We start from the raw sequence: 23,630 nt of genomic DNA, 5'->3' as shown, positions 1-23,630 counted from the left end.
ACAAGACAGGGACAAGTTCCCAAGAATAGGTAGCTTCAGTCCAGAGGTGTTACAAAATTTAAGGAGGAGGATAAGTCTCGTTGAACTAACGAAGAGACAAAATAAACATTATGAATATTTACAGTTATGGCAACAGGAAAGTGAATTACAAAGAGAGTCTATTGACTTTTCTGACTCTTATCTTGAGAGGAGAGACATGGCATCGGGAGAGGAGTTGATTGCGGAGAGAAAAGCACAAGGGTGGAACAATAAAAACGCTCTTAGCAACTGTAATATAGATTATAAGAATAAGTGTAATAAATGTAACAATGATTATTGTAATACTGTTGAATGTACAACTATTAACCTGTGCCAGTTGCACCCCATGTCAAACCTCCCTCAGGAATACAAACAAGACAGTGAGCCCAGAACGATGTCAGCACCTCTTCCAACAACCATCACAGAAGCCATCCAGGTGGACACGACCAAATGGGTAAAGGCAATAATCGAACCCCCTAACGGAGGGTCAGGTGAGGTCGTGTCCACAGGTACGTACAATGTTTCATATCACGCACAAACAGATGTACCCCATATTGTAAGGCCAACACAAGATGATGGAACTGAGCTCAATCTGGCCAGGGTGATCTCAGTCCCCAATGGGAAGACTGACGATCAGGGAATCATTCCCGTCAAGGACAGTGCTGAGGGCATGTTTGCCCTCCAGGGTTGACCCTGAAAAGTTCATTGCTGATTGTAAATTAAACACAGAGGTACCTTGTACGGAGGAACACAATCAGGAATGTATTAGGCAGATTAACCGACAGTTAGGAATATATTTCCCAGCTGCTGTCAAGTGGAATGAAATTTTCTCCATAAGACAAAACGAAAGGGAAAATGTTTCTAATTATTTCAATCGAGCACTGCAAATAATGGCTGGAAACACTGGGATCACGGACATCAAGACAAATGCACAACATAGAAGAATAGCGGTTAAGGTATTAATGAATGGTTTAAAAGATGAATTAAAAACAAGGGTACAGACCACCAACCCAAACTGGAGAGATATCTCGGTGACTGCACTAAGAGAGGCCGTCATCAATCAGGATCAGAATATCACCAGATACAGAGAGTCACAAAGAGATAAGTTAATGGCAGCAAAAATACAGGCCCAAACCACAAGACCACCCCAACAAAAGCCCCACACCCCTGCGAGAAATCCAGATATGGTAGTCTGTTACCATTGTCATAGAAAGGGACACATTGCAAGAGATTGTAGATCACGAGAAAGACCACACCATAATCATAAAAACCAAGGAACCAGGGAAGCACAGGGGAAACGATTGATGATGATGAGCATCCGAGCGTTTGAGGAGGCATCAAATCAGCCAAGACCCCATTTCACTGACACTTGGAGGAAGCCCAGGATTTGTTACCATTGTAGGAGAGAAGGGCATTATGCCCACAACTGCAACAGCCCACATAAAGTTAGACCCCCTAGACCAAGAAATGAGCAAAATTACAACACACACCATTATAATCAAGAATCACATAGGCAGGAAAGGTGATTGTTAGGAATGGAGGCAAGCCTGAGGTAACGGTTAATAAATTGGGAGGTCATTCACTGAAGACACAGGAATGACCAGGTTAAACGTTGCAAATGTATTTGTGAAAAATGTTTTTTTCTTTCTCTCTCTATCCCCATCTCTGACGATTATTGGTAAGAATTCAAACATTGCATATTCGCTTGGTCCTTGCAGAAGTCTACCAAACCCCAGCATGACCTATCCACCACAATGTATTCTGGCCAGATACAGACAGTGGAATAATGCAAGTGCTGGTGGGGAGGGACTGCTCAAGGAAACCATTAGACACGTAGATACGACAGCCAAATAGTCTGACAATGTTTTCTTAATGTTGACAATGTTTAAAAATGCTTTGTTTCTCTTCTCTTATTGGTGGTTATTGTCGGGTTATGTAATGTATATATGCACATGAATTGTTCTCTATCTCTTTTGTTTTTTATTTTCTCTCTCTCCTCACTCATGTTTCCATGATTTAAAGATGGTATGCCACCCCTAAGTGGACCAATGGTAATGCCAGATTTTTGCTCCTTACAGAAAGATCGTCGGTTAGGAAGGAATATTGCGTCACCAGAATGATCGTTTTTGAAGACTGAGAGACAGCACCTTTTGAGAGGACAGCAGAACAAGAAGAACAACAAAACGAGAGAACTTATTATCGTAACGAGTTCTCTCCCCCTCAAACTGATTATCTTATACCCCCTTTACAAATTTCTTCTTTTCTCCTCCTGTAAGATGGACTTGCCCCAAGAGACTGTGATATGGATTTTTCCCGTTAACCATGATGTTGACCAGAGCAGTCTGTTTCGGTGAGAGTACCAGTGAGGTCGAGAAAGGATCCAGAAAGGTCCTGATGACTGAGACGGAGGTGTAAAATTTCCAATAGCAACCCAATCACCAAGCAAAGGCGAGTACCGGGCACGATCTAACAACCATGTTATTTGTAAACAACTGTGAAGGAATGTTAGTTCAAAAAGAAAGTTGTATCTGTAGGCTCTGTAACAAAGTAATGCCAATCCAGTTTTAATATCCATATGGACCGGCATCCATTGAGTGACTATCACTCTCTAGTGGGTAACGTGTTGAACCAAACAGATTGTTGGGTATGCTCTCAAGTACCTCAGGGTCACAGCAAATCAGGGCTAGTACCATTTCCTTTAACGTTAGGGGAGGTACTTGAGCTAAGTGGTGGGAGACCGGTGGACCGGAGGTTTAACATCTCCAGCCCTCCTAGTTTGAAGCTCCACCAATACCATGTGGATAGGTCCCTCATATGTTTTAACATCTCCAATCCCAGAAAACCGGGAAATTGGGAAGTGTCATGGAGCAACCTTACCATGACCTTTTCACACAGAGCAGATAGAATGCCTACAGATACAGAGCTCGTACGCCACATAGTCAGTAGAGGAAAATCTTTCCGGTATCGATATACCTTAGGAAATAGGATTACTAAAGTTGGAGAGGTATCACCAGGATACTGTGCACATGTCATACAAACTGATGCGTGCATTAGACAGATGGAAGAATTAGGGTCAGGAGATTTCACCTGGAAGGTTTGTAACATGGTCATGTCCTTCTCCGTCCCTTATGTTCTCCCCGATGACGCATATTTCATATGCGGGAGAAAGGCGTACAAGTGGCTAGCCCCAAACTCTGAAGGATTGTGTTATATTGGAAAAGTATTGCCTGAAGTGATGACTGTAACACATGACAAAATGAAAGACATACACCGTGGTGCCCAAGCTCCTTATACTCACACTCACTACGAGCACCTCGTTAAAAGACAACTGTCAGAAAGGTTAGAGCATCCGGCCTCTGATCTTATCCATGAATCCACCGGGATTCAGGTCCTGGTAGCGTTAGATTTCACTCGCACCGCTCGAGGTGTGATGAATTATAGATACATTTCCGCACTCGCCAATTTGTTAGATAATATCACTGAAATGTATGATGACACGTTTAGATACACTGGAAGAGAACTTCAAGCTTATAAAACAGAACTAGTTCAGCATAGAATGGTTCTTAATTACCTTACAGCAGTAACAGGCGGATATTGTGTTACATTGGCAACACAGTACGGCATAAAGTGTTGCACGTATATCACAAATAGCACCGAGGATCCGGTAGAGGTCATAGACCAAAAGATGGACGATATTCTCCAATTGAAGTGGGAATTTCGTCGAAAACACAATCTCACCCTTGCTGCTGTAGGTAATGAGCTGACTGGTTGGGTGTCATGGTTGAACCCGCGAAATTGGTTCTCCGGTTTAGGAGACTGGGCTCAAGGAGTCATAATGGATGTTGGAAAGTTTCTCCTATGTATTTTGGGTGTCGTTATATCTATTGGATTGATATTTAGATGCGGGCAGGCTTTGATGAGGTGCAAGCAAAGTACGAAAGTGATGAGCTTAAGGAGTGAGGAAACTGTAATTAACCTGGATTTGATTTATGACCCAATGCTAGAAACCATGACGTAATGATGTAATGAGTATACGGTCCGTCTTTCACCCATTTCTATGTTTTCCTCCGAGGTACAAAGACCCACGTAGACGAAGGATTTGATGAGCCAAGGGGCCGACAACGGAAAGATGGAAAGAAGAAGAGCAGACGACCTGATATACAAGATTTTGATGGACAATGCCATGGGTACCCCAGTTTCCCTAGGAACTTTAAAATCACGCTAGCCCAACATTTTTTGTAAATCCATGGACGTTGTTTGCTTTACTCACGATTTATGAGCAAAAGCACAAAGAAGAAGACTCCAATCAACCGACACCAATCAAGACCTCAATCGACGAACGTACATTAACCTGACATAGAATATCATTGCATTTTCCATAAGTGTTCTTTATCTTCATCTCTGCAACCCTCAGGTAATAACACACATAGTCGATAGGGAATACAGGCACAGATAGCAGCAACCACATACCCCCCCCAATTCATGTATCATCAACTAAAATGTGCATCCCCATTGTGTTACAACCACAGCCGAAATGAGCTCGGTAGAGTTTGACAGCCCATCCACAGACCTGTACCACAGGATAAGAAGGAATTCAAATGTATACTTCGCAATACCTCGAAGCTTGATTTACCACACGTACGGCACGATGATACATGACCCTCCAAACATGGACTCATACACACATGCTTCTACTTTCTCACTAGGTCATACCCTCTTCACACCTACTCCATTCTTCTTCCTTTCCCCACCATGGAAATCAATTAACCCCTGACTTACATTTTTCTCCTTAAATATTTTGTGGCAGTTATTATTGACTGCCAAAGGGTGGACTGTCAAAGTCAGAAAAATGTCTTAAATGCACACTGCCATATTTGCACCGCACACTGGTCCGTGCTGCGCGTGCGTACGCTCTCCCGTGGAAGCGCATACCCGCAATAGCGTGCACTCGCACGCGCAGTATGCGCATTTACGGTAGAGTTTATGTGATCGTAGCGTGCGACTCATTCGTTACAAAAGTTCACAATTAATGTAGTTTATAGATCATGTTCCCCTCAATAGTTTCTGTAAGTTTGGTTTAGATAGAATGTCCCTGAGCGGAGGAATCCCTCTTTGTATTGCACGAAGGGTCTAACAGGAGTCATACAGCAGTGTTTGGTACCCATCGGAAGAGTATTTAATTAGCAATATTCCGGTGTTGGTTTGGAGCGTATTAATCGCTCGTGCGAATAGTTATGGACATAAGAAGTTTATGTCCATTTCTATGATTTACACATACTCAGGTATGCGGCGGGAAACCCAGTTCCCCACCCACCTGAGCTGTTGGAAATCAGCACAGCCCACCTGTATGAATCAACCTATGACCTTTGGTTACAGTACAGGGCCGAATTCCTGTGTCCAATAAACTGTAGGATTGTAGGGACTAGGAGATTGCATTGTGTGTGGGGCATAAATAGGCAGACCGACCACATCCAGCTCTCACTCTCTCATCAACGGTTATCTGCTGATAATCGGGAGCTGGATATCGAGGCGCAGGCGATCATACCCTTTGTGCGTAAGTTCTCTCCATAATCATTGTCTTTCTGCGAGCCAATATCTCTCTCTCTCCTCTTTTCTCTTAAATACTTCATAGTAGTATTGTATTGTATTGCATTTAGGTCAGTGTAGTATTGTCTTTTTGTATTCATTGTTTAGTTCTGTGGTTAGGAAGTCTCTGTTATATTGTAGTGTATCATATGTACTGTTATCCCCTTTTACAAGTATATTAGACATAATACAGTAAATAGGCCTTGGAAACCTAAACCAGTATCAGTGTATTTACTATAGTGTTAAGTGTTCACTTGAGCGTCGGTGACGCTCAAACAGCTTTGTAGGTAGTCAGGTTACACAAGGTTGCGTTTACACCCTGTACTCACATTAAGGTATTCTGTGTGTTTCATCGGTATAAGGTTTAATATCAAGGTATAGTGTTGTGAGCGTCTGCACCGCTGGTGACCTCCTCGTGGTCTCTAGCGTATGCTACGTTACAGCGAATCTTTCCCCTAGACATAACCAATAACGTGTCCTGTGATCACTGGGCCGTGAGCGAACGTGACGCTTGAGCGTCTCGCCTACGGCTGAGCGATCGTTACGCAAATAGCGTATCATTACGGTATTTCTTAAATAAACAGCGTACAGTGTTCTTAGCTTCATAAGGGTTGTTTATACGACAAAGGAATTTAGCATTGTCAGCCGCCAGCAGCATATCTCCTGGTAGTAGCGGAGGCTGGAGTTTGCTCGACCGTGCTGTCCGAGAGGAGGAAGCCGCATGCACAGCCCGCACTCCGCCTCCGGCAGCGTGGATCCCTCCTGTCTCGGCAACCTGAATGGGGACAGAGCTACGGCTGAGGGGCCCCTTAAGTGAGGGGATCCCGGGGTAGTGATCCCCAGCTCATCCCCCTTCATCCGGCTCTTGGGTGACGGGGCGCAGTGGGGCGTCCGTCCAGTGGCTGATTGTGTCCGCCTCCCTACTGATGTGCTGGTACAGGGCAGACCAGAGGAAGACCAGAGTAGTCGAAACGCGTTGGTGGCACATCTTTTTGTTTGGTGAGAACTTGGTGACCTGTGTCTTTGAGGCTCCCTGTAGATCTGGTAGGAACATTTTGGGCCCGCATATGTTTCTTTCCTTCTATTGGGAAGTTTACAACTGCCTAGACTAAGTGATCCTTGTTTTTATGTTTTATGTTACATTTTTTGAATAAATTTCGATTTGTTTATTATAAACAAATTTTTGGTGGAGATTTACTACGGAAGTTTACCTAAAGAAACTGCTATGGGAATATACATCGCATCCCTCAAGTAAGCCCACGTGTAAGCGTGTCATTGCAAAAGTTTGAAAAATCTTCGTGTCTAATTGTTTGAAAGATACCTTTATGTGTATTTGTTCACCTAATCTCATGTAAGCCTAAAAGTGAGCATCATATGTTTGCGATCCGTCACTCTTCTTCGGTGATCCCCTAAACGCAATATATTACACAGAGGAAAAGGGACCCATATATATATATTTTGCCTATATACACATTATTTCACTATTATAGAGAATCACTACACATTGATTTCTTCTTTTTTTGTGGTCTTATCCATGTCCCACAACTTGGAGAAATAGTTTGACCAACCGATTATCATTTGGAGTGAAGCTTTCTACGAAAACCCTAAAGATACCTTTATAGGAGTACGCACATGTATATTGAAGTAAGCAAGAAAGTGAGCATCCCTCGTTTATGATTGACACATCTTTCGGGTGACCCTTGAATATTTCCAAAAAGACACCAAGGAGGGGAGACCTTATATCCTATAGTCCCTCTATATGACTCTCATTACCTCATAAAGAACGTACTACATATTGGATATTTTTCCATTTTATTTTTCTCCTTGTATGTACTATCATGTTGGAGAAAAATCCGGAAGAAATCTAACAGAGACGTTACGACTTCTTGGGAACAAATCGGTCTGAGATATTTCTTTTTTATCTATCCAGTGTTGAAGCGCATTTTGTATATAATTTCTTGCATTGTGGTACAGGGCAGAGGCCGTTGCCTCCGCCCAGTGCTGTGGCTCCACCCAGCATTACGGCAAGGAACAGAGCCACAGATTTAGTCTAATATATAGGAGATTTTATACATATTTTGCAAAATGTGAAAGCAGCTTCAAGAAAATGAGAAAAAGGCATCAATTTATTAAGCAGGACTTTTTCAAAGGAGGGTTAAAATTGAACAATCAGCTATGTCACACCACTAGTGGGAGTGGATGATTAATGAGCGATTTTACCTGTGTTTTGACCAGTTCATTTTTTTGTCTGTTTATAAAAAAATCCAGAAAGTTTCCCACTTTCCATACTTAACAGAGAGGCAGCACCGACCAGTCTTGTGTAGGTAGAAAACATTTGGGTAAATCCTGTTGCTAAATTAGGGAAGGAGTACATTTCATTCACTTTTTTATTATTATAGGCCAAGTTAATGCCAGGCAATAGAATTGGCTGCTAGGAGATTGGAATGTGAGAAGGGCAAACAGTCTAAATTGTGGAAAACTAAGCCCCAATCCCAGGTATAATTTTAGTGGAGAGAAATGTAAAGCGCTTACACTGTTATGGAATACTGTAAAATGGTGAATACTATAAAATGGTGTTTGGAGACCATTCTCTGCTAAAAGCTCTATTAGGGGCAAGGGGCCTGATTCAGACGTGGATGGAGTTGCCATCACTGCTGCTTACATGGAAGCAGCAGCTATAGCACTAATATGTAATGCAGTAGGAGCCTCCTGCTGCATTACTGATCTGGACTGCGTCCTAGGATGCAGTGTTGGATCATCTCCAACACCATCGGCTGGCTGTGTGACCCATGGGGTCACACAAGCCGGCCGCTGCAGGATCTACCAAAAGGCCAGGAAATCTCAGTTTTTTTTCAGAATGGGATAATAAACTCAGGAAGTTTTTACCACTTTCATTGACAGGCTGAAGTGGGTTAGGGAATTGTAAGTGAGTGTGAGAAGCTTGAAATGGATCCTGAAAAGGAAGGGAAGCCAGTGAAGGACTTATAGGAGAGAAGAGGTGGACATAGTGCATTTGGAGAGAAAGATAAGTCGGGCTGCAGCATTGAGGATAGATTGGAGTGGAGAGAGGTATTTGAAAGAGATGCCAGTCAGGAGGAGTTTACAGTAGTCTAGTCAGGAGATGACCAGTGAGTGGATAAAGGTCTTAGGGGGACATGTACTATGCAGAGATAAAAGTGGAGAAAAGAGCCAGTGGAGAAGTTGCCCATGCCAACCAATCAGCTGCTCTGTATATGTTTAAAGTATGCAAATTATAAATGTTACGTCAATGCTGATTGGTTGCTTCTCCACTGGCTCTTTTCTCCACTTTTATCACTGCTTAGTATATATCCCCCTCAGTGGCTTCCAGGGTGAGAAAGGGTCTGATCCTGGAAATATTTTTGAGATAAAAATGACAGGTTTGAGAGAGATGCTGAATGTGTGGTTTGAAGGAGAGGGCACTTGGGGGCTAGAGGAGGTAGTAGTGCCATCAATAGATAAAGAAATTGTGGGAGGTGAGGTTGTGCGGGAGGGAGGAAAAAAATTACTTCACAGAAAGGGTAGTGGATAAGTGGAATAGCCTCCCATCAGAAGTGGTAGAGGCTAAGACTGTAGAGCAATTTAAGCATGCTTGGGATAGGCATATCCTTACAAAGAATTAAGGTTCAAACAGGGTTGAAATTGCCTAAAGGATAAAAAAAAGGGGCAGACTAGAAGGGCCAGGTGGTTCTTATCTGCCCTCAAATTCTATGTTTCTATGAGGGATGATGACCAGCTCAGTCTTAGACATGTTAAGTTTAAGAAAGCGCTGGGACATCCAAAAAGAGACAGCAGAGAAACAGTTGGATACACAAGTGAGGATAGCAGGGGAGAGGGAAGGGGGCGGAAAGATAGATTTGAGTATCATCAGCATGGAGATGATATTGGAAGTCAAAAGAGGTAATGAGCTTACCTAAGAGGATGTATAGAGAGAAAAAAAGGAGCCGTCCAAGAAAGAACCTTGGGGGACGGAGTCGGTGCGGATCTCATCTTCTACTGTAGATTCATTGATGATCTGTTCTTTATTTGGGGTGGGGATGAGGAGACACTGATCACTTTTTTTGGATAGTTTAAATGCAAATAATTTTGGTTTAAAGTTTACTTACACATATAAGAGTATATTTACTAAAATTAGTGTTTGGGCTGATTTGATGGGAGTTTAATCTCGATTTTCATCGGACGTATTTTACTGCAACTTTTTGAATCCATTTTCGGTAATTTACTAAGCTGCCAAGTTTTCTATTTTCGTATTTTCCGATGTCGATGTGATTTGTATTGTCAGGCAGTGTTTTACGGGAGTGAGATCCGTGCAGGGCTTCATTGTGCACATTATGAGAAGTGTTTAAATAGTTAAAAATCAAAGAAAAAAATTGTGTGGGGTCCCCCCTCCTATGTATAACCAGCCTCGGGCTCTTTGAGCCGGCCCTGGTTGTATAAATACAGGGGGAAAAATGCGTAGGGTCCCCCCCATATTTATACAACCAGCACCGGGCTCTGCGTCCGGTCCTGGTTCAAAAGTTACGGGGGACAAAAGATGTATCGGTCCCCCGTATTTTTTAAACCAGCACCGGGCTCCACTAGCCAGAGAGATAATTCCACAGCCGGGGGACACTTTTATATAGGTCCCTGCGGTCGTGGCATTACCCCCCCAACTAGTCACCCCTGGCCGGGGCTCTCAGGAGAAGTGGGTACCCCTTAAATCAAGGGGTCCCCCCTCCAGGCACTCAAGGACCAGGGGTGAAGCCCGAGGCTGGCCCCCCCCCCCCCCATCTCTGGGTGGTGGATGGGGGGCTGATAGCCTTTGTGTAAAAAAAAAAGAGTATTGTTTTTTTGTGGTAGAACTACAAGTCCCAGCAAGCCTCCCCGCAAGCTGGTACTTGGAGAATCACAAGTCCCAGCATGTTGGGAAATAACGGGCCCGCTGGTACTTGTAGTTCTACAACAAAAAAATACTCCCAAAAAAACACAACACACACACCGTGAAAGTAAAGCTTTATTTTACATACATGCACACTTACACACTCACATACTTACCTATTGTCCCACGTAGCCCCTCGGCCCCCTTCTCAAGTAGAATCCACGAGGTACCTGTCAAATAAAAATTATACTTACAACCAAACCTGTGTAGATCTGTCCTCTTCTTATCCGACGTAATCCACGGACTTGAATAAAATAACAAACTGGAAACCCGAACCCGATGGTTCTGTAATGGGCAAAACCATGTACAGTGCAGTTGGGGCAAATATAACGTGCAGAGAGAGTTAGATTTGGGTGGGGTGTGTTCTAACTGAAATCTAAATTGCAGTGTAAAAATAAAACAGCCAGTATTTACCCTGCACAGAAACAAAATAACCCACCCAAATCTAACTCCTTCTGCGCAGAGCACATGGTTTTGCCCATTAGAGAACAATCTTGCTGCTGCAATCAGGTCTGAATTAGGCCCCCAATGGGCTACCTGGTGTAATGTGTATAAGGGGCTACCTGATATAATGTGTATAAGGGGATACCTGGCGCAATATGTATAATGGGCTCGACCTGGAGCAATGTGTATAATGGGTGTGACCTGGCGCAATGTGTATAAGAAGTTCTACCTGGCGCAATGTGTATAAGAGGCTCCACCTGGCGCAATGTGTATACAGCAGTGTGTCGTCCATTCCCCCCACTGCATCAGAGCAGCGGCGCAGCAGGACATTCTCCCCTCCCGCGGCTGCATCAGAGCAGCAGCGGATGGAGGGCAGATGGACAGGCGGCTTGGGAGGAATGGCTGTAGAGGCACCGTGCACCTGAGCAAAGGTACATCTGGTAAGTTATTAAGCACTATTAACAGGGAGGGGGAGGGTTGGATGTTAGACGGCCGATATCATTGTGCTTGGGAAGGGGAGGGAGCGGCCAATATCATTGTGCCTCGGGACGGCCTAACTCCTAAATTCTCTGGTTAAAAGCATTAATCATTTCATCCTGAGTACTGTAGTAGAAGAGGCAACAGTGCAACCACTGGCAGAAAAGCAGAGGATGTGCTGTAGGTAAAGTGTAGTCTTACAGCAGCATTCACAATGAACTGAAGGGGGAGCGGTTAAAATACCACTAGTCGGGATCCCGGCGGTCACAATACCGATGCCGGAATCCCGACTAGTGGTGAAACCCCTCCACCGGAATACCGGAGACACAGGCTATTCTCCCTCAGTGAGTGTCCACGACACCCATAGAGGGAGGATATAACCTGTGGTGAGCACAGCGACCCACTGTGCCTGCAGCGTGGCGAGCACAGTGAGCCCGCAAGGGGCTGTCTAGTCCTTGCCCCTCTGACGGCATACTGGTGGCTGGGATGCCGATGTCGGTATACTGACGGTTGGCATCCCGCTCGCCGGTAATTCATACTGAACCCACTGAAGAAATTAAGGGGTAAATGTATTACCCTCCGTTATGGGGGAGAAGCAGTATCAGCACACGTTATACGTTATGTACACTGATACTGTTTCTCCCCCATGTATGAAAGGTTCGGTATCCTCCAGATAGCACGCTGACATGAGGGGGCAATGCTGACCATTTCGACTCCTGCAGCTGTCGATTTCGCTCGACAGCTTCAGGTGGCGATGTCCTATCTCCACAGCTTGGACTCACGTGAGTAGTGAGATCCCACGCATGTGCAGTGGAGCCAGCAGGGCAGGGCGACAGCACTAAGCTGATGCTCTGTGTGCTTAGGGGGGCATTGCCGGAGGGGGGGACTTTCGTTCACCCGCTTCGGCAGACAAGATGTTTAGACATCTTGTTGATGTCCTTTCCCTCTTTGCAAGATCCGTGCCACTATAATACACTTACTCCTAAGGTCCAAATGTATTAAGCCTTATAAAGCCTTATAAAGCCTTATAAAGTGATAAAGTGATAAAGTGGAGACGGATATACCAGCCAACCATCCCCTTGCTGTCATTTTTCAAACACAGCCTGTAACATGGCAGTTAGGAAGATGATTGGCTGGTCATTTATCACTCTTTATTCATCCCCACCTTATCACTTTTAAGGCTTAAGGTCTAGATGCATCATCACGTGGAGAGTAATAAAATGGAAAGTGATAAACTACCAGCTAACAAGCTCCTGTCATTTTTTTCAAACAGGGCCTGTAACATGGCAGTTAGGAGCTGATTGGCTGGAGCTTTTCCTCTCATTTTATCACTCTCCAAGCGATGAGGCATCTAGCCCAATTGTGGGTCTAAAAGTCAAACAGATCTTGCCTAACAGATGCATTTTCTAGGTGATACAATGGCAGTTTGTTTCATTTTCCATAATGGTATACAGTTAACGAAAAACATTTAGGGAAAGGTGATCTCCGATCTGTGGAGATTTAGGCTGTGGTTGTTCTTATTATACAGATTCTTATTCATTTAGTGTACAGCTTTGTTGTAATTGTATTACAGTAACTGTAAAAAAACAAAAAACAAAAGCAAGAGCAATCCAAGCAGGTTTATAAAGTCTTGTTAGATGAAAGTTTATAAAGTCCTGTTAGAAGAAAGCAGGATTGTGATGGCATAACCAGAAGAATGCCACCTCTGCTGGGATTACAGATTGGATGTACTGTACACTTGCAACCCAATAGATGTGAAAGCAGCTGGTGCGCTCAGGTAGCTGCAGTATATAAAGAGCTACAGAGATAAGGAAATGGGTAAGCACAGTGTGGGAACGTGGTACACCCTGTCTAACAAAGGAAATCAAAATCCAGCATTGGGAAGCAGGGAACACAATACTAACACAGTGAATGGACTATTTATATTCAAATGTCACATTTGTTCTCAATTTATATGCACTATTAAACATATGACCTTTCCAGTAACGTACAAAGAATATAGCTAAAGGGGAAGTTGTAGTGTTACCTTCCCATATGAAACCATAAAGATGTATTGATAAATTGGTAACTGATAATAGCCTAACTTAAAAACATAAAATGTACTTTTGTAATTACAGTGACAGTGGACTTCTACCTTCTTCCAAGGGAATGGATCAACAAATAATAATAATAATAATAATAATAATAATAATAATAAATGTTAACCACCCCCTCATCCTCCTTCCCCCATGCTAGCTTGAGACATGCCAACAGAGAAGGGATGCCTGTTTCTGACACGACGTCTGTGCCCAGCATGAGGCACGTGTAAGTGCTGATAATAACAATTACAGCTGCTGCTGTGCTACTGTACTCATGAAGCCATACAGATACTCCCATTAGCATGAAGGTTGTAAATCTGGTTGCCGTGGCCAGGGCCGCAACTAGGGTGTTGCAGAGTGTGCCACTGCACACAGCGCTGCAGAGTAGGGGGCGCTGTTGGCGGCACTTGTCAATTATCTGTTTTAATTACTTTCACTTGTAGCTTCCCTCCTCTTTGAAGCCCGGGATCTCCTGACAGCCTTTGTATACTTTCCACATTCCTTCTGTCACTAATTCATATACAACATTCTTGAACTTAACTTGAGAGCTCTTTGTTATTCAGTCACACTGTCCTTTATTACATTTCAAGATGCTGACATACCTGGGATTCAAACCCATCGCCTGTGGCATTGCAGTCAGACACTCTACTCATAGTGCTATCTGCCCCTACATAGAAAGCTAAAGAATTCTAACTATTTGAAGCTCACCTTGTACTTTGTGGGGAAAAAAATGATCAGCATTGCAGCTGAGCAGATTCATGTAGTGTGTGGCTGCAAGGGATTGGATGTGCGGCTGCACACTACATACTGTAGATCAGCTTAATCGCAGTGCTGATTATTGTTTTACAAAGTACAAGTAGTTTCATATAGTTTGAATTCTCATAGTAATTTTGTATATATAATGTGGAAAGGGGCATCATAGCATGGGCTTTCTCTGGGATCAGTTTTATCATACCCTTCCCAATAAGGGCTTGCGCCTTATGTCCCTATTGGAGGAGGGGGACAATTCTCTTTCTGGCACAGGGCACCAAAAAGTCTAGTTACGGCTCTGGCTGTGGCCTTTTTTACTGGGAGTGCTGTGTATCTAATTCATAATCAGGCCCTAGGGGTCTATTTACTAAGCCTTGGATGGAGAGAAAGTTGCTGGAGATGAAGTACCAGCTAATCGGTTTTCAAACACAGCCTGTGGCATAGCAGTTAGGAGCCGTTTGGCTGGTACTTTATCTCCAGCGACTTTATCTCCATCCAAGGCTTAGTAAATAGACCCCTTAAGGGGACATTTACTAAGCAGTGATAAGAGCGGAGAAATGAGCCAGTGGAGAAGTTGCCCATGGCAACCAATCAGCACTGTAGAAACATCTGTAATTTGCATACTATAAGCTGCTGATTGGTTTATGGGGCAACTTCTCCACTGTCTCACTTCTCCGCTCTTATCACTGCTTAGTAAATGTCCCCCTTAGTGTCTAAAGTATGCACTTAACCAGTGCCGGAATAACAATTGGGCCGGTGGAGTTGCAGCTCCAGACCACCCATTGAAAATAGGCCCACATAATAACAGTGGTTTAAGTAAGGTAGTACCAAGTGCCTGAAGTAGCGCGGCCTGGCTACTGGCACCCGGATCATAGGTAATGGCACGGACATCATATGAGGACATTGCCATTAGGACAGACTCTGCAGTGGCAGAGCCTAGAGCAGCAGAGGAGCATTAGAGGGCTTGGGCATGTGAAGGTAAGCTATCCATGGAAGGGGTGCATAATACAAAGCCTCAGGGGAAAACAGCAATTCAAAACAGGAAGAAGGGACAGAGGACAATACACAGGAGAGGACAATACAAACCTCGGGATGAAGAGGACAAAACCTAGACGTGATGTATCATTAAGGCCTCTGGTATTACATTGAATGAATGTTGATTTTATATAGACTTCCTGTAGTCACCTGGTTCTGTATCATATCCCAACCATCTATTTCCCTGGCACTACCAGCCACTAAGTAATATTTCATCATGGCTTCCCTGGCACATTCTCTGCACACAATGTTCCCTAGCACTTGTTCACTGCCAGTCACACCAGCTCCTTTATAGATTTCCTGAGTTATCCAGTCACCTACCAATACCTATCTCCCTGGCACACATCATACATAATTACCAGTGCCCTGTCAATGCCCCTTCTACTTCATAACAATCTTGAGCTCACTGGTACTACTACTGCCAGACTCTTGGAACAGCAATCCCGAAATGAATATCACTTCAAATATTTGTCTCTCTTCTTTACAATCCTTGTGTACTTGGTAGGGTCAGGGATGATAGTGTGAAGGGACTGGCAATGTCAGGGAGTCAGGGATGGTAGTGTGTTTGGACTGGGAATGCCAGGGAGTCATGGGTGGTACTATGGAGGGACTGGCATTGCCAATGAGTCAGGGTTTGCGGATCATGTACACAAACCACAATGCAGGACATAGAGATGAGGGAGGGGGGGGGGGGGTGGACTGAAGTGACCCGGCATATGTCGAGCCCAATAACCTAGTTTATAGCAATATATAATATATACACCCTCAACATCACTAGTCACACCCAGTAGGCCTTTATTAAATTCTAGCTCCCATGTGGACCTTAACTGGGCACTGCATCTTCAAAGGTTATTATGATGTAACTGTGCCAGCAATAGAGACAAATGAAACTGGTATACTAAAAGTAAGTTTCTCAAATAAATGGCAAGCATTTCATATAGGAACTGTATATTCTGGTGTTCTAATAAATTGGAAAATTTTACATTTTGATGACAAACTCATTCAGCAACAATTTAATCAAAGTTTAAGGGTTACTTGGCTTGATGTGCAATCAGCTCTATAAACGTGATGTAGTGAGGATGTCAATATACACAATGTCCACTCTGGCATAATGTGGACATTATGAATGTCAACACATGCAATTAGGGTTAGGCTGCATGCAGTAAGGGCTTAGGGTTAGGCTTAGCTTGAGGCTAAAATATCAGTGCCGTTCGGATGCGTTCGTCATCCCAGTGGTCAGGATACCGGCGGTCATTGACTAACGCCGGAATCCCGACACCACTCAGGAGACCGGCGCTGGAACATTGACAGCTGACACCCCGAAGGTGATTATCGTGATATGGGTAAGGGTTAGGCACCGGGGGGGACAGGGTTAGGGTTAGCCACTAGATGGGTGGTTAACTATAGCCACCCCCCACCCCCGAGGGCTAGCTATAGTCGCCACCCCTTAAGGAATTAAACATAGCCACTACCCCAGGAGGGTTAGGGAACGGGGAGGGGTAGAATACTTAACCGGTGTCGGGATCATCCGTGTCGGCATCCTGACTCCAGGATAACATACCCAAGCCATGCCGACATTGGGACTGTCCACATTCACAATGTCAAAGTTTTGAAAGCATTGTCAGTGTCGACGTTTAGACCTTAACATATCATACCACACCCCACCCCATGTACAGCTAGACAATGCCTGCTTTATCTTTGCTGTCTATGTGGTAGGTGTCCTAGTTATGTAAGGCTCATGGCTCTGATAGTAGGAGGCAAGGAGGTTTATTAGGAAAATATAGAAATATGTGAAGTTGATCTGATAGTATTGTTTTCCTATGCTTAAAATGTAAATTAAACTCAAAACAGTAGTAAATAATACTCACCAAAGTTGCACCATGAATGAGTTGTGTTGGCCATAATGCTGGAGAAAGAAAGAAAAAAACAATGACCTTGACAATACAATATACAGTATGTAAAAGTAAAAAATGTAGGTTATACTGAATAGACATTTTAAACATTTTAAACATTTGGTCATTTTTGCCTCAATTTGAGTTTAAGATAGTATTATTTCAGTATAATGGTTATATTTATTTTTAATTTATACAAATTCCAGATCGTAATTTTCATTTTATCTATAACACTGGGAGCAAAGAGCATCAATGTAAACTTCCTGATTAAATGTAATACAAGTGTTAATCGCCAAATTTCCCAAACTCTGCTAGGTTTTAAGGATATACATGCTTGAGCACAGGTGACTTAATTAGTACCTCAGGCAATTTGATTTAGCCCCACCCCCCACACCAAACTGACATCACTAGCTCTCACTCTTGTTCAGCAGCTGAACCAGGAAGCCAGAATGTGAGCAGGACAGTATGCAGGCAGACACACAGGAGTATCAGACAGTTTTCATGAGCTACAGCGGAGCTTCCCGGCCAGAGAAAAGATAGGAGGGGGGAGAGAGCTGCAAGTGACCCAGGGATTACAGCTTCTCCTCCCCACCTGGTTATTTGGGTCCTGTGTAACCTGTTATCTAATGAGTGTAAATTATAAATTGTAGATCTTATATGTGTATTTTAAGGTTATTTAAGTTGTCTTTGTTCCACTACAAGAAAACGTTATAACACAGTTGTCTCTCAGTTAGGTGGCACTATAAGCAGTACTCAGGCATTATTAAACTATTAGTTTAAATGTAATATACACCATTAGTTTAAAGTTAATATACACAATTCATACCTCCCTAAATGACCTATTCTAGGCAGAGGTGGATTTAGAGTCTCATGATGCCCTAAGCAAAATATCAGTTTGGGGCTCCCCTCCCACAATTGAACGCAATTTCAAACTGTACCACCAATGACACTGATAAATGCAGGGTACACTGGCCAGGTACTGGGGTGTAGTACGTTATACCGGCTGGGTGCCGGGATCCCGACCATCGGCATGCCGGCAGCGGGGCAAGCGCAAAATAGCCCCTTGTGTGCTCGCTGCACTTGCCATGCTGCGGACACGGTGGCGCACTACCCACACCAACCTATTTATTCTCCCTCCAGGGATGTCGTGGACACCCCAAGAGGGAGAATAGTTGTCAGTATCACGGCGCTGGTATGCAGAGTGCCGGGATCCCGACAGCCGGGATATCGAGTGCCTCCCCAGGTACTGTATAGCATAATTGTATAATGGTGGAAAATAATTAACTGTCTTTGCCATTACATTCACTCTGGGTGCTGGAGGGCAGCTTAAGGGGATTCGGGGTAGAGGAGCCAGGATGCACTCACAAACTGAAAGTGCCTGTGCAGCGGCTCCGTCAAGTGAGGCTAGGGCAGCACAGAGTACATGGCGACTTCTGACATCTGTGTGCAGCTGATCTCCTACCATCTAGTCCTTCTTTAGCAGGCACCGTGCTGCCAGGTGCTGACAGAACTGCGGCTGCTCCCGTCTCCACTTTCCCAGCCTGCTGCATGTAACCTTCACTGGGGGAAGGGTGCGATCGTCCACAGCCTCCAGCAGTCGAGGAGTTACTCCCTGTCACTTTCCTGGAATACTATCATGCGTGGGTGTGGCGTCAGGGGGGGAGGGGGAGGGGAGGGGGTACCAGCGGCGACGGCTGTTGTGACTGAGGAGAAGACACCAGCCACAGCATCATTCAGTGCTTCAGCAGTGAGAACCAGCGGAGGCGGGTGGGTGGCGGTGAGCTCGATGACGCTCGCTGCTGGTGGGTGGTACTACCGCTCAGGCAGTAGCGGATTTATAACTAGGCATTTCGGAACTGGGTAGGGCCCCTGGGAACTGCTGGGCCCTAGGCGACTGCCTTTGTTGCCTAAATCCGCCACGGATTACAGGAGGGAAAAAATGCTCTCTACCTGGACTTCCCTCTTAATTTATGATTGCAATCACCTCTGTTGAGTTACCTTTCTGATCAAAATAGTTCAACACAGGTGACGCCATATATTAAGAGGGAAGTCCAGGTAGAGAGCATTTTGTCTCTCCTGGAATGGGTCAAGATGGGAGGTGTGCACAAACTAATATACACACGCGACCTTCCCCCAGGCCCCCGTCTTAAGTGCCTCTGCCCCCCCCCCCCAGGCTTAATCCGGCCCTGCCTAGAGGAACAAGAGGATATGGGGGAATAACAAAAGCAATTTAACCATCAACAGAAAAAAAAGTTCATCATATACTGTAGATAAGAATGTAACATTTACTTTTAAATGTTGTCTCCAACATTCTTTACGCCCTTTAAAGACTCTGTTACTGCAGAGTGCAATCATGCATTTTTCCCCGATTTGGAGGTCTGTCTATAAAAGTCATTACAAAGCTCATCTATCAAACAAACAATGTGATTGTTTATAAATACAGGTGTAATATATTTAAACCCTCTGCAACCCTCAGCCTCAACTGCTATGTTTTGGATTCTCCAAAGATGTGATGAATGGGACTACTTTTTGTTGACAAATAGGTTATCAAGACCTATAACCATAATTCCTTGGAAAAGTCAAATAACATATAGGCAATATCGCATGGAGAACCATCTAAACCCCAGGTTCCCAAACTTGGTCTTGAGGTCGAAACAGTTCATGTTTCCCAGGTTTCCTCACAGAATCAGAAGTGAAATAATTAGCTCCACCTGTGGATGTTTTAAAATGTATCAGTGAGTAAGATACACCTGTGCACCTGCTAGGTGACCCGCAAAACGCAAACTGTGTGGGGTCCTGAGGACGGGTGTAGTACGGCTGACCGGCGGTCTCCTGACCGCCGGTCAGCTTACCGACGCCGGGATCCCGGCAGCATACCGACGCCGGGATCACGGCGGGGAGGGGCGAGTGCAGCAAGCCCCTTGCGGGCTCGCTGCGCTCGCCACGCTGCGGGCTCGGTGGCGACCTGCGGTCGCCACGGGTTCTATTCCCACTCTATGGGTGTCGTGGACACCCACGAGTGGAAATAGCCCCGGTTGGTCGGCATGCCGACCATCGGGACAGTGACTCGTCGAGCTGGTGGAGGAGGTCATGTGACTGTCGGTCAGCTGACCGGCGGTCACATGAATACCACCCCTGAGGACAGAGTTGGAGAACCACTGTTCTAAACAATGAGAGGTACGGTATAAATACATTTGCAATAATAGTCCCCCTTTTTACTGATTGTTAAGAAAGTAAGCAAATATATATATATATATATATATATATATATGTACACAAACCAGAAAAACACTTAAAATACTTAATGATAAACATTTATGAATATTTCAAAATGCCATTTCATATTGGAGCTACATGTCTGTTTTTTTATGGTTGTAGTAATGCAGTGGCTAATTAATCTGTATTTAGCCACTGTATTATTTAGCATGCTGCTCTATAAATGGCATTAAAGCTAAAAAAAAATGGGATCCGGTCATGATCCCGACATGGTCAAAATACCGTCCCCGTAGTCCTTGCTATCACCTTTTAAACTGGTAAGAAGGTAAAAGAGAATTACTGTATTTTGAGTTCTAGCAGTAAACAAGAGTCAGGTTACTTTTAAATATTCAGTATAAATACAATGTCTTCTATTAATACTGCCAAGTTGTTACCAGATCTTACAGGTATATACTTTAGAAATATTATAGCAATTTATTTCCTTTCTTTTCCTCATTTTGTGATGCTGGATAGTGGATACTAGACATATAAAACAAAACCTTCATAAATATATTTGAAGCAACAGAAGTTACAAAAATACAATCCCTAATACCAATCATTGATAGGATCTTATAGTGGCAAAGAACAACATTTTATCTGTTATTACATATTGGGGGTAATTCAGAGTTGATCGCAGCAGGATTTTTGTTAGCAGTTGGGCAAAACCATGTGCACTGCAGGGGAGGCAGATATAACATGTGCAGAGAGAGATAGATTTGGGTGTGGTGAGTTAAATCTGCAATCTAAATTGCAGTGTAAAAGTAAAGCAGCCAGTATTTACCCTGCACAGAAACAAAATAACCCACCCAAATCTAACTATCTCTGCAAATGTTATATCTGCCCCCCCTGCAGTGCACATGGTTTTGCCCAACTGCTAAAAAATTTCCTGCTGCGATCAACTTGGAATTACCCCCATTATACAGTTTAGATTAACAGACAAAATTGAAACAGAGTTGTTCTATTTGTATTGTTAAAAATATAAAAAAAACAGAACCAGTAACAATTTATAGGGTTAAACATGTAATCTTCAACACGCAATCCCTTTAAGATGCTCTCTACCCCGTTATCTTCCCTAGGAGAGATAAATACCTGCTGTTACAATGCAGAGAAGCATAACTGATGGGAGAGGCAGCTTCATTCTTTTCTATTAGACTGCAGGCGTTGGTGCTCAGAACCTGTGTGTGCTAGTGTCTGCTCTGTGTTCTAGAATAGCTCCAATGTCTGCCTGCCAACCTCATTGGACCAGACCTCTGATGTCACAATAGATCACTATTAGCAGTGTGTGTTCTCCCTATTAATTTCTACTCATTACCTACCTCATTAGCATATATCTTTAAACAGTCAGTAAAAGGTGATACTAAATTCAAAGCTATATGTATTTTACTTTTACCCTTAACGGTAATATGGAATGTTAAATAGAATGTCAAAGAAACATAAGCCATATGTTATAAGCTGGACTCCCTTATTGAGAGTGCAAATAAATAATTTAGTTATCAAAGAGTATTTTGAAAAATAAAGGTAGTTTATTTGAAACAAACAGCATGATATATATATATGAGGGAGTGGAGCCAATACAATGTGGATGACACATTTCCTCTGCACTACCTCCAACTGTATACATGAGAAATAAGTAGGTATAACAATCATGGAGAGAGATGATATTATAGACCAAATATATGTGAATGGGGGTGGAACAGTGCATCACTGTGCCCCACAGCACTCTAGCTTCCTTGACCCTGTCTCCTCCCAATCCCACCCAGGCTTTGCTTTCAAAAGGGGGTAACTCAGAGCGACTGTTCCCTCCATTACTGGGCCCCTGCTGCAACCACTGCATTATAGGCACTTAAAATGTACATATTTCCAGGAGTCTATTAATTAAGGCTAGATTATGTTACAAGAATGTATTTCTTACTGTAACTCATGTAATAAGAGATGACATTAGGACTGGTTACCTACTACCACAGATACACAACGTAAGGCAATTTCCAATTTGGTACTATGGACTGCATCTTTTATACCTATGAGTTTTCATGAATACCTGGCCGATTATATTAGTACATTAATAGGAGGAAAGTGAACTCTCAGCATAAAATATTCGGAAACTTCTGTACATGCTGACTACCACTTTGATTGGTAATTATAATCCAAAGACTGGATATATAAAAGTTGCTAGGGGTCCAGGAATGCTTAAAACAATGTTGAAGCCTGGATAGTGGTGACACCATTTCTAGCATTGCAGGAATTAATGAATTGTAGGTCCTTTAAAGGTGAGAATACTGAAGTGTTACTACAGAAGGAGAGCAGAATGAGTACAGGTGTGGGAACGTTAAGGTCTTGGTACAGTGGTTCTCAAACTGTGTACCGTGGCACCATGGGGTGCTGCAAGACACTTGCAGGGGTGCTTTGGAATGGTGGTCCAGGACCAATTCAAACTACAGTATTTATGGTCAATGTAATTAGGGGAGTCACTGCTCCTGATTACATCTGGAGCAAGCAGACATGAAACGGGATGTGGCCTCATTGGAGGGTGTGGCTTAGTGGATGGGGGTGTGGCCTAGAATCCCCATTTTCAGCAATCCGGGGGATGCAGCTACCCCCCAGGGGGTGCTCTGTGGCTGCAGTGCCGGCTCCTACAAGGTGACAGGAGCCGGGTGCTGCATGTAATGTTACAGCATACTTGCCTACTTTTGAAAAAGCATTTCAGGGTGATTGTGAAATTAACACCTATAAGTGCGGACGTGTACTGCTGCATCTGAGAGGCGTGCCATGAAAATGACTTGCATCGCAACGTAAATGCGCCCCAAAGTTAGTATACTGTATACACATATACTGTAAGTGGGCATGAGAAACCTTATTTAAAATGAATGTAGCCATAGGGATCATTGTGCCTTATAACCAATACAGGGAACTGGTGGTAATGATCCCATTTGAATGGATATATCTCTAATTTATCTTTTCCCCAAGAATGTAACATATATATATTGGGGGTAAGGTAAAATCAGGGAGATTGCTGGTCTATTCAGGGAGTCAGGGAGATTGCTGCTATTTCAGGGAGTCTCCTGCAGAATGAGGGAGGGTAGGCAACTTTGTTACAGTGCAGCACCCAGCTCCTGTCACTGAGCAGGAACCGGCATTTTGCTGTCCCCCCTTAGCGGGTGA

At 43.8% G+C, this 23,630-nt stretch overlaps 1 protein-coding gene across 1 annotated transcript in view; it reads right to left on the bottom strand.

Annotated features, from left to right (window-relative positions):
* The window catches only part of SPINK2 (serine peptidase inhibitor Kazal type 2), a 52,875-nt gene extending 31,176 nt beyond the window's left edge, over window positions 1-21,699 (bottom strand). Inside the window, exons 1-2 of the mRNA XM_063925348.1 lie at window positions 21,561-21,699; window positions 17,193-17,230 (exon numbers count right to left, since the gene is read on the bottom strand). Of these exons, the coding sequence (XP_063781418.1) occupies window positions 17,193-17,230; window positions 21,561-21,609 (87 nt within the window). The 5' untranslated portion in view covers window positions 21,610-21,699. The remainder of the gene's footprint in view (window positions 1-17,192; window positions 17,231-21,560) is intronic.
* Window positions 21,700-23,630: the final 1,931 nt, after the last annotated feature.

The sequence above is a fragment of the Pseudophryne corroboree genome, chromosome 1, assembly GCF_028390025.1.
Source record: "Pseudophryne corroboree isolate aPseCor3 chromosome 1, aPseCor3.hap2, whole genome shotgun sequence".
Lineage (NCBI taxonomy): Eukaryota > Metazoa > Chordata > Amphibia > Anura > Myobatrachidae > Pseudophryne > Pseudophryne corroboree.
This window is presented reverse-complemented; position numbering and strand designations above follow the sequence as displayed.